The sequence below is a fragment of the Galeopterus variegatus genome, unplaced genomic scaffold (genome assembly GCF_000696425.1).
Source record: "Galeopterus variegatus unplaced genomic scaffold, G_variegatus-3.0.2 Scaffold791, whole genome shotgun sequence".
NCBI classification, from domain to species: domain Eukaryota; kingdom Metazoa; phylum Chordata; class Mammalia; order Dermoptera; family Cynocephalidae; genus Galeopterus; species Galeopterus variegatus.
Window position 1 is genome coordinate 41,988 of NW_007726902.1, and position 13,449 is coordinate 55,436.

At 40.8% G+C, this 13,449-nt stretch overlaps 1 protein-coding gene across 1 annotated transcript in view; it reads left to right on the forward strand.

The window, feature by feature from the left end:
• HEPHL1 (hephaestin-like 1) overlaps positions 1-13,449 on the forward strand; it is a 72,453-nt gene that overhangs the window by 7,586 nt on the left and 51,418 nt on the right. Inside the window, exon 2 of the mRNA XM_008572476.1 lies at positions 4,186-4,430. Coding sequence (XP_008570698.1) covers positions 4,186-4,430 — 245 coding nt within the window. The remainder of the gene's footprint in view (positions 1-4,185; positions 4,431-13,449) is intronic.

The following is a 13,449-nucleotide window of genomic DNA, read 5'->3' on the forward strand; positions in this document are numbered from 1 at the left end:
TAAAAATCCCTCTAAAAGATCCAGGCAAGGTGCACACCCCTCAGGACAAGCTCAGAGAGCTGCTCAAGGATTCTAAATCAAATCCTTGCTTGTCACTACTTTACTGGGTGACCTGGTGTCAGCTATAAAGCCAGGCAATTCTGCCTACTGTAGGGCTAATTAACCTGCTTGTGGATGACTCATTTCTTCAGAGGAAGAACTCTTTCTTCCTCCTCCTTCTTCTGAACAGCTTGTTCAGTCAGGAGTTTTATTCAGCTGCTAGTTAACAGAAACCTGAAAAACATTGGTTTGAATATATTAGAGATTTTGTTTGTTTGTTTGTTTATATAAAAGAGATCCAGAGTATGGCAATCATCAGGGTCCCAGGTTCCTTTTGCCTTTCCATTTGACCATCCCTACGGTGTGACCCTCTTCCTCATTATCTCAAGGTGGCTGCTGGAGCTCCAGCCATCATGTCTTTATTTCAGGCATGAATAAGGGGAAGAGCAAAGGACAACAGGGGCCTCTGCCAGCTACATCCAGAGAAATACCATCGAGTGACCTCTCCTTACATTTCATTGGCTGGAACTATGGTTCATGATTATCCCAAGCTGCAAGTGAGGCTGAGAAACCTAACAGTCTCTATGATAAAGTGCCAAGGTCAGGCATACAGACTTTTTAATCCTATTCTCTTGCATAGGGAAACATAGGCCTCTGCCTCATAGAGTAGAAGAGGGCCAATTCTTGCTTCTGGGCAGACATAGTCAGGCTTGGCAGACGCATGTAGGCAGAAGACCCAGAGTGTGCACACACAAGCCCAAGACCTCAGTCCCAATGCCTGAGAGAGTGGACTTGACAAGCCAGAGGCTGAGCAGGGATTCTCTTCCCTCCTCTCTGCTCACGAGCTCAATTCCCTTGCAGAGAAGGGGAACCCAACAACACGCTTTGTGGTTGCAGCTTTTTTGTACGTTGAAGGCATACAAGAGAACTTTGCGTAACAGAACAGCCTGGGTCTTCTTTTCTAAATGAAACATGAGCTTGTGTTTGCTGTAAAAGCAAATACACAGATACAGAGTAAACACCCTACAGTACAAAAGAAGGTGAATGAAAGTAGATTTCTTGCCCCTCCTCACTGCTGCCTGTGGCCTCAGTCCTGTGGCCCAGAGGCTATACTTTTGTGGTTTCCCTGGCCACTTTCCAGATGTTTCTTTGCATTTGCATACACATACATTGTTGTTTAAGAAACACAAATGGGATCATACTTTACATGCTGCTTTGCAGCTCTTTTCATTAGTATCTCGGTGATCATGGCATATTGGCACCTGTTGAACCATCTTATTTTTTATGGCTATGTGGCCTGAGTATGTCATCATTTATTTACCTAGTCACCAGTTAAAGAATATTTCAGTCTTTCCAGGGTTTTGCTATCAAAATGATTCTCCAACCCTTTAATTCCTGTTATATGGATTGGAAGCTAAATCCGGGAGCTGAGGGAGAGAGAATTTTGCTGCTTCTGGGAGGTCTCTGATCCCCAGGGTACCAGCCCTTCTCTGGTCAGGCCCATCCTTGGTGCCTCTGTGAGGGAACTGAATCCATGGCTTCTTCCTTGTCCCAGAAACCCTCCCTACTGACTCCACATCAAGGGTAGGACAGGGTTGACACATGAGGTTGCCCTCAAGAGGTTAATAATCTGGTACTCTGGGTAGATAAATAAAATGGGATTCCTTCAACTGATAGTTGCAGAAACACTGTTCAGCTCTTACTTGGAGGAGAGGCTAAGTGCTGAGGAGGGGAAAAGATGGCCTAGGGATGGCAGCTCTCACTCTCCGTTTGGCTGCAAACAAATGGAGCCCACACTAAGTTTTCTGGACCAATCCTCCTTGGAAGAGATTTTAGTGACCTCATGTAATTACTGCAGCACAGCCCCAGGGCTCTCCCCCACCCACCTCTCAAACCTCATCTCGAGCAGCAAATCAAAGCCTTCCCTTTAAGGGCTTGTCCCATTATGGGGACGGAGTTACTCATGGGTATAAATTTATATTTTTTTGGTGTAGAAAATATGTCTACCTCAGGAGGAGTACTGTTTCTGGGTCTGTCCCTGGGAAGAATGGGAATGTGTCTGGGGTACAGTTAAAGGTGGAACCCCAAGGTCTATGGGTTTCCAGCTCCACCTGCTGAGGTCTGAGGCTGGGGCCTGGGACAGGATGAGGGTGCCTGAATCAGGGCATCTGCCTGGGGTCTGACTCAGAGAGGAGAGAGAGGAATCAAAGGAGATCATTGTGCCTTACCCTGGGAGGGGTGAGGCGGGGAAGGGCTGGTGCAGGGCACTCTGAAGGAACGTGGGAGATCAAGTCGCCTCACAATCCTTCCAGCTGCTGTGCCATTGAGTAGATATAGTGTCTTCTAGATCCAACTGGCCCAGCCATCCTAGAATTACCCTGATGTGCATTGTGGACCTGGAGTGAAAGGAATTGCATGACTTGCTACTTCTGGCCCAGAGTGGGAAGCCTGATGACTCTGTTAAAGACACTGACACACACCCTTTAGGAAAGGCAGGGAGAGGTTTCTGTTGGGAAGAACTGGGAAAAACACATGCACACACACACACACACACACACACAAAAGCTTTGGGGGTGCAGAAGAATAGAAAAGAGAAGTGCTAAATGACCCCCGATAGGTACTTAACACATATTTTAAATGAATTAGATGAATGATTGAACTGTTAGAACTGAATAAAAGAGAATAGAAAATACAATAAATGGAAAAGGGAAAAGTTAAAAAGAATAGTCATGTGATGATGGGAGCAAGTAGGAGCTGTTAGAGGGAAGAGGTAAACAGCAAAATTAAGCGATTAGAGGAACGAGCAACACTTAAGCAGACTTCCGCCTTGGGTTAGCCACATGGTGGCCAGAAGTTCTAGATCACATCTCCACTTTCAAGTGCACAGGAAAGAGATCCTTCACAAGTCCCTAGGTTCCTTTGGATTGAACCACCAGCCACTCTGTGGCTGTCCCTGAACTAATTGCTGTGGCCCAGGGTGGGCGGGTTGGGGGAAGAATGACAGCAATTGGCCAGGTCTGGATCACAAACCCTACCCTGACAGCAATGTAGTAGGGGAGCTTGGTGTGCTCATAGGTTAGGCTGAGTCACCTGCTCTGTCACTGGGATGGAACCCCGTCCGAGGCATACGGAATGAGTATGGGGAAGGTGTGCTCTTAGACTAGAGAACGGAGTGTGGGTGCTGAGTCTCCACAACTCCCAAGTGTCCACTGCTTCAGCCTTTCCATCTTCTTTGCTTGGGTAACTTCTCTTTGTTGTTTGGGAGCATATTTAGTCATTACTTCCTCTAAGAAACCTCCCCTGACTTGTCTTCCACTCCAAACTAGATGCCCCAGAACATAATCTCTGTTCTTATAACTCCTCCTTCCATAATGGGAGCTCCTTTAAGACAGGAATAAATTCATTATCAGTCCACCTCTGGAATTTCCATGAGTGCGTATTTCTCACTCCTCACCTTCTCAGACCTGTGGCCCAGCCTGTAACCTGCTCCCCATACCGCATGCCCTTCCGCTGCCGTGTTTCTCCTGCTCTGCTCTGGCTTAGTGCCCCTGCTTTTCCCTTTTGTAATCCAATCCTACTTCTCCTTAATTCCTGCATTTGTCATGAGGTATTTTCTGACCTCTTTTACCCACAGCAATCTTTTCCTTCTCTGACTATGATATACCTAGAAAAGTTGAGCTTATATCTGTTGTGTCAACCATCCAATTGACACTTAATACTATACTGCTTTGTACAGGCATTTAATTTTTCCATTATTAGATTACAAACTCTTTTGTATCCCTCCACAGCACCTAGTGAAGTGCTGGGAATGCAGTAAGAGCACAATAAGTGTTTGTTAAAGGAAAAAGTGAATAATAATGTGTCGAATGAAAAGGAGCAAATGGTGGGGTGACTTTAGAGTTCCTCGGTGTTGTTTTAGTTTGGTTGTGAATGCTATTGGTGCCTTTTGGTTTGCCACGTAACTCACCAAGCCTCGTTTCCACATTGGTAAATTGAGGGTAATCTTGCTAGCCCTACAGCAATTACAGGTTACAGTGAACACTAAATGAGAAATCATAATGCAAGTACTTTATGAACTTTTAAAGGTAAGCTATTAGGGTTTCTCTTTTAATTCCGATTATAAAATATTTTATTTCTTACTTTTAGACTTGCAACCTTATTTCTCGAAAGAGGTCCCAACAGGATAGGAGGTACTTACAAAAAGGCTGTTTACAGACACTTCACAGACGGGACCTATTCTACAGAGATCCCCAAGCCCCCCTGGCTTGGATTCCTGGGCCCCATCTTGAGGGCTGAAGTGGGTGATGTGATCGTCATTCATTTAAAAAACTTTGCTTCCCGACCTTACTCTTTGCATCCACATGGCGTTTTCTACAACAAAGATTCAGAAGGTAAATATCTATCTTATATTATTGGGGTATTGTCTCTATCTCATAAGTAAAGTAACTCTCAGTTACAGTTAAAGCAGTGTCGGAGCACAGTGATTACTCGTGTTCTTTTGTCTTCCTTCTATCTCCTCCTCTCCCCATCTCCACGTTCCCCCTTCTTTTTCTCTTCTTCCTTTTTCTTTCCCTTATTTCCTTTCTCCCTTCTTTCTTGCTCTTTGTGATGTGGGTGCTGAGCTCCCTTGGCACGTACTCCACCACCCCAGGAGCACACGAGCCTTCCTCCTCATCACTCAGGGGTGCCTGGTAGCACGCTGGGTGAGGAGCAGCTTGCTCCTGTCACCGGTCACAGCCTTGGCTGTGGGCAGAGCTGTCAGAAGAAGCTGATCTCCATCTCCCTGCTCCAGGCTGCTGTCCATGGTGCTTCCTTTGTGAGGTGGCCCTGTCTTCTTGTGTGTCTTCAGGAGTTTATATAGGGCAGTTTCTGTATTCTTCCCTGTCCCCACCACCAACAAATTAGACAGCATTTTCAGACTTTTGAGATAAAAGTGTTCTTCATCCTCCTCATTGCATTCTTGCTCCTGATTGAGTGGAATGGGTTGAATGGTGCTCCTCTTGCCAAGCAACTGCTTCGGGAGACTGTGCCAGGCACAGTGACAAACTCTGATGCAACCTGCCATATCATCAAGGAGGAGCTCCTGGACATTAATGAATGTCCCAAGGCAGCCGGACTTGCTTGGCAGTTGCACTGGCCAGGTCTGTGTAAGCAGCCAGAGGAGAGAACTCTGACGATGAACGTGAGACTGGGACTGCCCTTTGATCTTGGTTCTCCTCCAGCTGGAGTGCAGCAAAGATTTGGTAATTCTAAGTTGCTGAAGGTGAGCACATAAAATCATGCCAGGTAAACTTTAAGGAGAAGTTTTGTAAATATAAGGGATAATTATGGATGCATTTTCTTTCATAAAGTTTTGCAAAAGTCTTATTTATGCTGCAGGTAGAAAGTAAACATGTGTACAGATAGCTGTGTCTGCTTTTTTTTTTAATATGGAGAAAATAGGGGTATCTTTAAGTCTTTCATTTTTGTCTTCATTACTCCTATGTTTCTAGAAAGCATACCTCAATATAGAGATGATGGTGTTTAGAAAAATCATTTATGCTATTTATTGTAAAGCTTTATAAGGCCACAGATATATATATTTTTTAAATCGGGGTAGAATACATATAACATAAAATTTTCCATTTTAACCGTTTTCAAGTGTACAATTCAGTGGCATTAATTATATTCACAGTGTTGTATAACCATCCCACTATCCATTTCCAGAGTTTTTCCTCATGCCAAACAGAAACTCTCTACCCATTAAACATAACTTTCCATTCCTCCTTCTCCCTAGCCCTTGTTATCTTCTTTTCTACTTTCTGTCTTAGAAATTTGCCTATTCTAGGTACCTCATATATACCTGGAATCATATAATATTTGTCCTTTTGTGTCTGGCTTATTTCACACAACATAATATTTTCAAGGTTCATGTATCAGAATTTCATTTTTTCTAAGGTCAAAAATATTCTATTGTATATGTATACCACATTTTGTTTATTCATTCATCTGTTGATGGATGCTTGGGTTGTTTCCACCTTTTGACTCTTATTAGTAATGCTGCTATGAACACTGGTGTAGCACAGAACNGTTGTTTCCACCTTTTGACTCTTATTAGTAATGCTGCTATGAACACTGGTGTAGCACAGAACCTCCTGAGCATCTATGAAGGCCACAAGCCCTCACATCAGAAAAATACATATATATATATGTAAAATTTTGAACTCAATTTTAAGAGATTCTCAGAGCCCTGAAACCATCCACGGGTCCGTAAATTAAGAACACTTGACACATTGCTTACCTGGGAAGATGTCTCTATACCCTGTCTTAAGTAGGTCTCTCACATTTCGGGAGTCTGTTGATTTATTTCATAGCACTAGTACAGTGAAAGGGACCTTTTCGGTTGGCTTCCTTGCATCTGTCTCTACGTTAGACTGTAGGTTTCTGGGAGCAGAGACCGTCCTGGGTTGTGCTGGGCACTGTTCCCCAGTGCCTGGCCCCGTGCTTGGCATGTGGTAAATGCTCTGTCAATGCTTTTTGAGTGCCTCCGGGATCTAGCCCAACATCATCATCCTATAAGTAAGAAATAAAGCCCAGAGAGGGAATGTACAGCTGGTTAGAAGCTGAGTTGGGATAGACACAGGCTACCTGTCACCCATTCTTTCTCCCATTCTAGGGCTCTCCCCATTGCTCTACATGGCTTCTTTGACCTCCCCTCCTGTGTACCAGTCTCAGCAGGCCACCAAGAGGTCTTGGCCCTTAATCTTCCTGGCTCTGCGAGAGAGTTCTTGTAAAATTTCAGAGCAATGGTCAGGTCCTTACTTCATGTGATTTAGGTTGTTTCCACCTTTTGACTCTTATTAGTAATGCTGCTATGAACACTGGTGTAGCACAGAACTTCCTGAGCATCTATGAAGGCCACAAGCCCTCACATCAGAAAAATACATATATATATATGTAAAATTTCGAACTCAATTTTAAGAGATTCTCAGAGCCCTGAAACCATCCACGGGTCCCTAAATTCAGAACACTTGACACATTGCTTACCTGGGAAGATGTCTCTATACCCTGTCTTAAGTAGGTCTCTCACATTTCAGGAGTCTGTTGATTTATTTCATAGCACTAGTACAGTGAAAGGGACCTTTTCGGTTGGCTTCCTTGCATCTGTCTCTATGTTAGACTGTAGGTTTCTGGGAGCAGAGACCGTCCTGGGTTGTGCTGGGCACTGTTCCCCAGTGCCTGGCCCCATGCTTGGCATGTGGTAAATGCTCTCTCAATGCTTTTTGAGTGCCTCCGGGATCTAGCCCAACATCATCATCCTATAAGTAAGAAATAAAGCCCAGAGAGGGAATGTGCCTGGGCCAAATTCTTACAGCTGGTTAGAAGCTGAGTTGGGATAGACACAGGCTACCTGTCACCCATTCTTTCTCCCATTCTAGGGATCTCCCCATTGCTCTACATGGCTTCTTTGACCTCCCCTCCTGTGTACCAGTCTCAGCAGGCCACCAAGAGGTCTTGGCCCTTAATCTTCCTGGCTCTGCGAGAGGGTTCTTGTAAAATTTCAGAGCAATGGTCAGGTCCTTACTTTATGTGATTTATTGGCCCTTGATTCACTTTTACTAACCACCAACATATATATTTTGAAAGATTGGCATATATTCATAAACCTTCCAGGGACCACTAGGTGCCAGAGACTGACTCTGAGTCCTGGAGATAAAAGATGAATGAGTCGGGCCGGCCCGGTGGCGCACTGCTATAGTGCGCCGCTTGGGAAGCGCGGTGGCGCTCCCGCCAAGGGTTCGGATCCCACATACGGCCGCTCACTGGCTGAGCGAGGGGCGGGAGCAACACCGAGGGTTGCGATCCCGTGGCCGGTCCCGGTCCGGTACGGGCGCGACACTGAGGGTTGCGATCCGTTGCTGGTCACAAAAAAAGACAAAAAGGAAAAAAAAAAAAAAAGATGAATGAGTCATAGACTATTGTTGAAAATCAATAACCATAACTGTAAGGAGTTTATTTTAGGGCTCTCAATTCTATTCAATTGATCTATACGGTTGTCTTTGCACCAATGCCACACAGTCTTGATTATTGTGGATTTATAGTAAGTTTTGATATTGAGCAGTATAAATCCTCCAATTTTGTTCTTTTCAAGACTTTTTGGCTATTCTAGGTCCTTTGCATTTCCTTATAAATTTTAGACCAGCTTGTTTATTTTTGTAAAAAAATAAAAAATAAAAAAGCCAGCTGTGATTTTGATGGGGATTACATTGAGTTTATGAATCAATAGTGGAAAAACTGCCATCTCCATTTTAAAAATGAACTTCCATCTTGACAATATTAAGTCTTCCAATTCATGAAATGAAATGGAATTTTGATCTTAATTTCTCTCAACAATGTGTATAAAGTTTTTAGTGTATAAAGTTTGCATTTATTTTGTTAAATCAATTTTTATTTTTTAAGGTTTTTATTGAAACATTAATTGTACATGTTTATGGGGTACAGAGTTCTATTTCAATAAATGAATACAGTGTGTCATGATCTATTCAGGGTAATTAGAATATTCATCAGTGCAAATTTAATCATTTTTAAGGTTTTTATTGAAACATTAATTGTACATGTTTATGGGGTACAGAGTTCTATTTCAATACATGAATACAATGTGTCATGATCTATTCAGGGTAATTAGAATATTCATTAGTGCAAATTTAATCATTCCTTTGTGATGTTGCTTGCACATTTGATCTCCTTTCTTCTAGTCGTTTGGTAATATGCAGTAAATCATTGTTAGTTACAGGTTCCTGGGTCTACTGTGCACAAGTAGGACTTATTTTTCCTATCCAGCTGTAATTTTCTATCCATTAACAAACCTCTCACTATCTCCCCTCCACGCTCCTCTTTCCTGCCTATAGCAATCACAGTTCTCTCTCTTTTTAACTGTTCAAATTATTATTATTATTATTTGTTTTGTTTTGTTCTCTTTTCAGTTCACAAATATGAGTGAGAACATGGGGTATTTCTATATCTGTGCCTGGCTTATTTTACTTAACATAATTTTCTCCAAGCCCATCCATGTTACTGCAAATGGCAGAATTTCATTCTTTTTTATGGCTGAATAGTATTTCATTGTGTATACATACCATATTGTCTTTATACAATCATTCGTTAATGGATATTTAAGTTGGTTATATATCTTGGCTATTATGAACAGAGCTGTGATAAACATGGGAGTGAACAGATTCCTTCAACATGATGCTTTTCATTCCTTTGGGTATATACCCAGTATCAGGACTGCTGAATTGCAGGGTAGATCTATTCTTCATTCTCTGAGGAACCTCCATAATGGCTGTACTAATTTACAATCCCACCAACAGTGTATAAGGGTTCCCCTTTCTCTGCATCCTCACCAACATTTATTTTCTGTCTGTTCGATTATAGCCAGTCTTACTGCGGTGAGAAATTTCAGTGTGGTTCTGATTTGCATTTCCCTGATTAGTGATGTTGAGCATATTTTCATATACCTGTTGGCCATTTGTATGTCTTCTTTTGAAAAACATCTATTCAACTCCCTTGCCCATTTTAAAAATTGGGTTATTTGGTTGATTTTTTTCTTTTTACTATTGAGTTGTTTGAGTTACTTGTATATTCTAGATGTTAGCCCCTTATCAGATATGTAGTTTGAAAATATTTTCATACATTCTGTAGATTGTCTCTTTGCTCTGTTGATTGTTTCCTTTGCTGTGCAGAAGCTTTTTAGTTCAATAAAATCTCATTTGTTTATTTTAACTTTTGCTGCCTGTGCTTTTGAGGTCTTATTCATTAAATCTTTGCCTAGTCCTGTGTCCTGGAGCACTTCCTCTGTGTTTTCTTCTAGAAGTTTTATAGTTTCAAGACTTACATTTAAGTCTTTAATCCATTTTGAGTTGATTTTTGTATATGGTGAGAGATAGGGGTCTAGTTTTATTCTTCTACACATGGATATCCAGTTTTCCCAGCACAATTTATTGAAGAGGCTGTTCCTTTCCAAATGCATATTTTTAGTGACTTTGTCAAAGATCAGTTGGCTGTAAGTTCATAGGTTTATTTCTGTGTTTTCTATTCTGTTCCATTAGTCCAAGCACTTGTTTTTATGTGAGTACCATGTGTTTTGGTTACCATAGCTTTGTGGTACAATTTGAAGTCAGGTAGTGTAATGCCTCCTGCTTTACTCTTTTTGCTCTGGCTATTCTATGTCTTTTGTTGTTCAAAGTATAAGATTTGCTTCTTCTGTTAAGTTTATTCCAAAGTATTTCATTCTTTCTGATGCTATTGTGAATGGAATAGTTTTCTTAATTTCATTTTTGGTTGTTTGCTGCTAGGGTATAGAAATCCAGTTGATTTTTGTATATTGATCTTATATCCTACTGCCATGCTAAACTTGTTTATTAGTATGTCTAGTAGTTGGAATTTACTACATACAGGTTGATGTCATTGTGAATAAAGACAGTTCTACTTCTTCCTTACCAATCTGTATGCTTTTAATTTTTTTCTTTTGCCTTATTACACTGGCTAGAATCTTTAGGACAATATTTAATAACAGTGGTGAAAGCAGACATTTTTGCCTTGTTCCCAATTTTAGATGGAAAGCATTTAGTCTTCTTTCATTAAACATGATGTTAGCTGTGGGTTTTTCAGCTTTTGCTTCCTGTATTTGAGTCTCTTGTTAGGTTTAAATACATTTACAATTGTTGTTTTCCTGATTCATTGACCCTTCTGTCATAATGAAATATCTTTGTCTCCAGTAACATTTCTTGTCTTAAAATCTGCTTCCTGTATTTGAGTCTCTTGTTAGGTTTAAATACATTTACAATTGTTGTTTTCCTGATACATTGACCCTTCTGTCATAATGAAATATCTTTGTCTCCAGTAACATTTCTTGTCTTAAAATTTATTTTGTCTGTTATTAATATAACCTCTTATTATTACTATTTGCATTATTTTACTTTCAACCTATTTATGTCTTTGAATCCAAGACACAGGTATAGTCAGCATATGGTTGGATCTTTCCTATTTTCTCCAGTTTGGCAACCTCTGCATTTTGATTGAGATATTTAGACCATTCACATTTAATATAATTACTGGTTGGTTTGATTTACATTTGTCATTTTGCTAATTGTTTTCTATATGTCTTCTGTCTTTTTTGTTCCTCTGTTCCTCCTTTACTGCCTTCTTTTGTGTCAAACAAACATAAGTATAATATTTCAATTCCTATGTCAATTTTTTAAACCTATATATTTTTGAATTATTTTCTTATTGGTTTGTCTAAGGATTGTAATATGCATCTGAACTTATCACAATATACTTCGTATTTTTATCAATTAAATTATGGTAAAATATAAAAGCTTTGCTCCAATAGAGCTTCATTCTCTTCCTCCCACCTTTGTTCTATTATTGTTTTATATATATATATATAGTCAGTCTGTTTTCTGTCAGTGGACCTGTGCGTGGACAGGGAACATGTTCAAAGTTTAGGCTCTTTTCATCTGCCTTCACTTTTATTTTTTGTGGGTCCCTTTGTCTCTCTTCTTTGTATGCATACAGCCCCAGAGTTGGCCAGGAGTATGTGAGTAACTTGGGTCCTCTCCCATGCCTATTGTACGTGCACACAGCCTCAGCCAGGAGCATGCTTGCTCAAACCATTACTATGACTTCAGGCTAGGAGAGCCAAACCATTGCCCCTCCCTCCTTTCTTGCTTCCAAGATTATCACCTCTACAATAACACCACAGTGTGTAGTCAATGCCCACCACTTCAAATCAAGTAATTCCCCCTTCCACCATAGCAGCAAAATAGCTGGACCTCATTACTGCCCATTTTGGTGAAACTACCTTTCCAATCAAGCTAAAGGTGGGACAGGAGCTACCCCAGGCAAGAATGCCACAGACTTCTCTTCTTAGCTGATATGCAGCAGTTTTCAAGTGTAAACTTTGCTAGATGCCTTTATTCGATTTCCAGAATACGTAAAGATTTTTTAAATTTTTAATCAATTATGTCCACCATTATAGGTGCTTTTGGGGAAGAGTATTTGCTGACCGCCTTGCTCTCCTTTAATCAGCGTTTGTCTTGGCTATATCTGCAATCTTGCTAGTCTTAAAGTCTCTGCTCATTCAACTTAGTGTTTTCTGCGCTCCAGATGGGAGTCTGGACTAGGATTGTGATGGTGGAGATGGATGTAAATCGGTGAATTTGAGAAGAAGCAGGGATGGGACCTTGTGGTGGTTTGAAGATGGAGAAGGAGGAGGAGGAAGAAGAAGAAAGAATGTTTTCTTTGTTTCTGGCTCATGGCATTGGTGCCTTTCATTGAGAGAAGAGGCAGTGGCTGAGGAGCAGGCCCGGGAGAGGAGAACTAATGCCACTGGGAAAGGTTGTGTTTGAGATCTTATTGAGATTTACAAGTGGAGATGTCAAGTAGACGGTTGGATATCAGAGTAAAGTAGAGAGGTGAGTCCCTGCTGGAGATAAAAGTAGGGGTCGCTGGCGTGTGTCTGATCAGTGGGACTGTGGGGATGGGTGTTATCAACCAGGGAGGGAGCCCTGGGCATGGAAGGAGGGAGCCAGCATTCTACCTCAAGGGCTTCTGACAATGAACAGCAGACAGAAGAGTATGAACTAGAAAAGTGGACTGGAAGAGTGGCCAAGAGGACAGACAGTGTGATGTCACAGGAGTGAAAGGAAGAGAATTGTGTATGGAGGGAAAGAGCTGACAATAATATCAAGTGCTGCTGAGAGGTCAGATAACATGAGGAATTTTAAAAAATATCATTGGGTTTAATGGATGGAGGGAAGCCCTCAGGATTTTTCCTATGCTCAATTCCTTTATCAGGTTAGACCAATTATCAAGTTGGAATGCAGCAAACCACATTTGTTTAACTTTTAGTAAAAATGGTATTGTCAAAATACTATTCAGTGTGACATTCTCACCTCCTATTGAGAGAGTGTAAGAATTATTTTTAAAAGAATGTTTTTGCATCTTTTGGAAACCATTCTTGAAAACATCAATCAAAGATGTAATTCATTGTATTACCCAGTAATTTATATATAATGATTTTCTTGAAAATACTTTCTTAGAATTTAGTACCGGCAAAAAGTTCCTCTCTTTTAAGGAACTGGTAAGTTTCCTTTAAATCAAAGATGTAATTCATTGTATTACCCAGTAATTTATATATAATGATTTTCTTGAAAATACTCTCTTAGAATTTAGTACCAGCAAAAAGTTCCTCTCTTTTAAGGAACTGGTAAGTTTCCTTTAAATGAATGAAGAAACAATATAACTTAATTATGTTAACCTAATGTGTATTTAACCTATATCTAACATTATAACCTAAATACAGCCAGGAAATTCAGAGCTACACTTAATACAGAAGGAACCTAACTAATTAAATTTAGTTATTTCCTA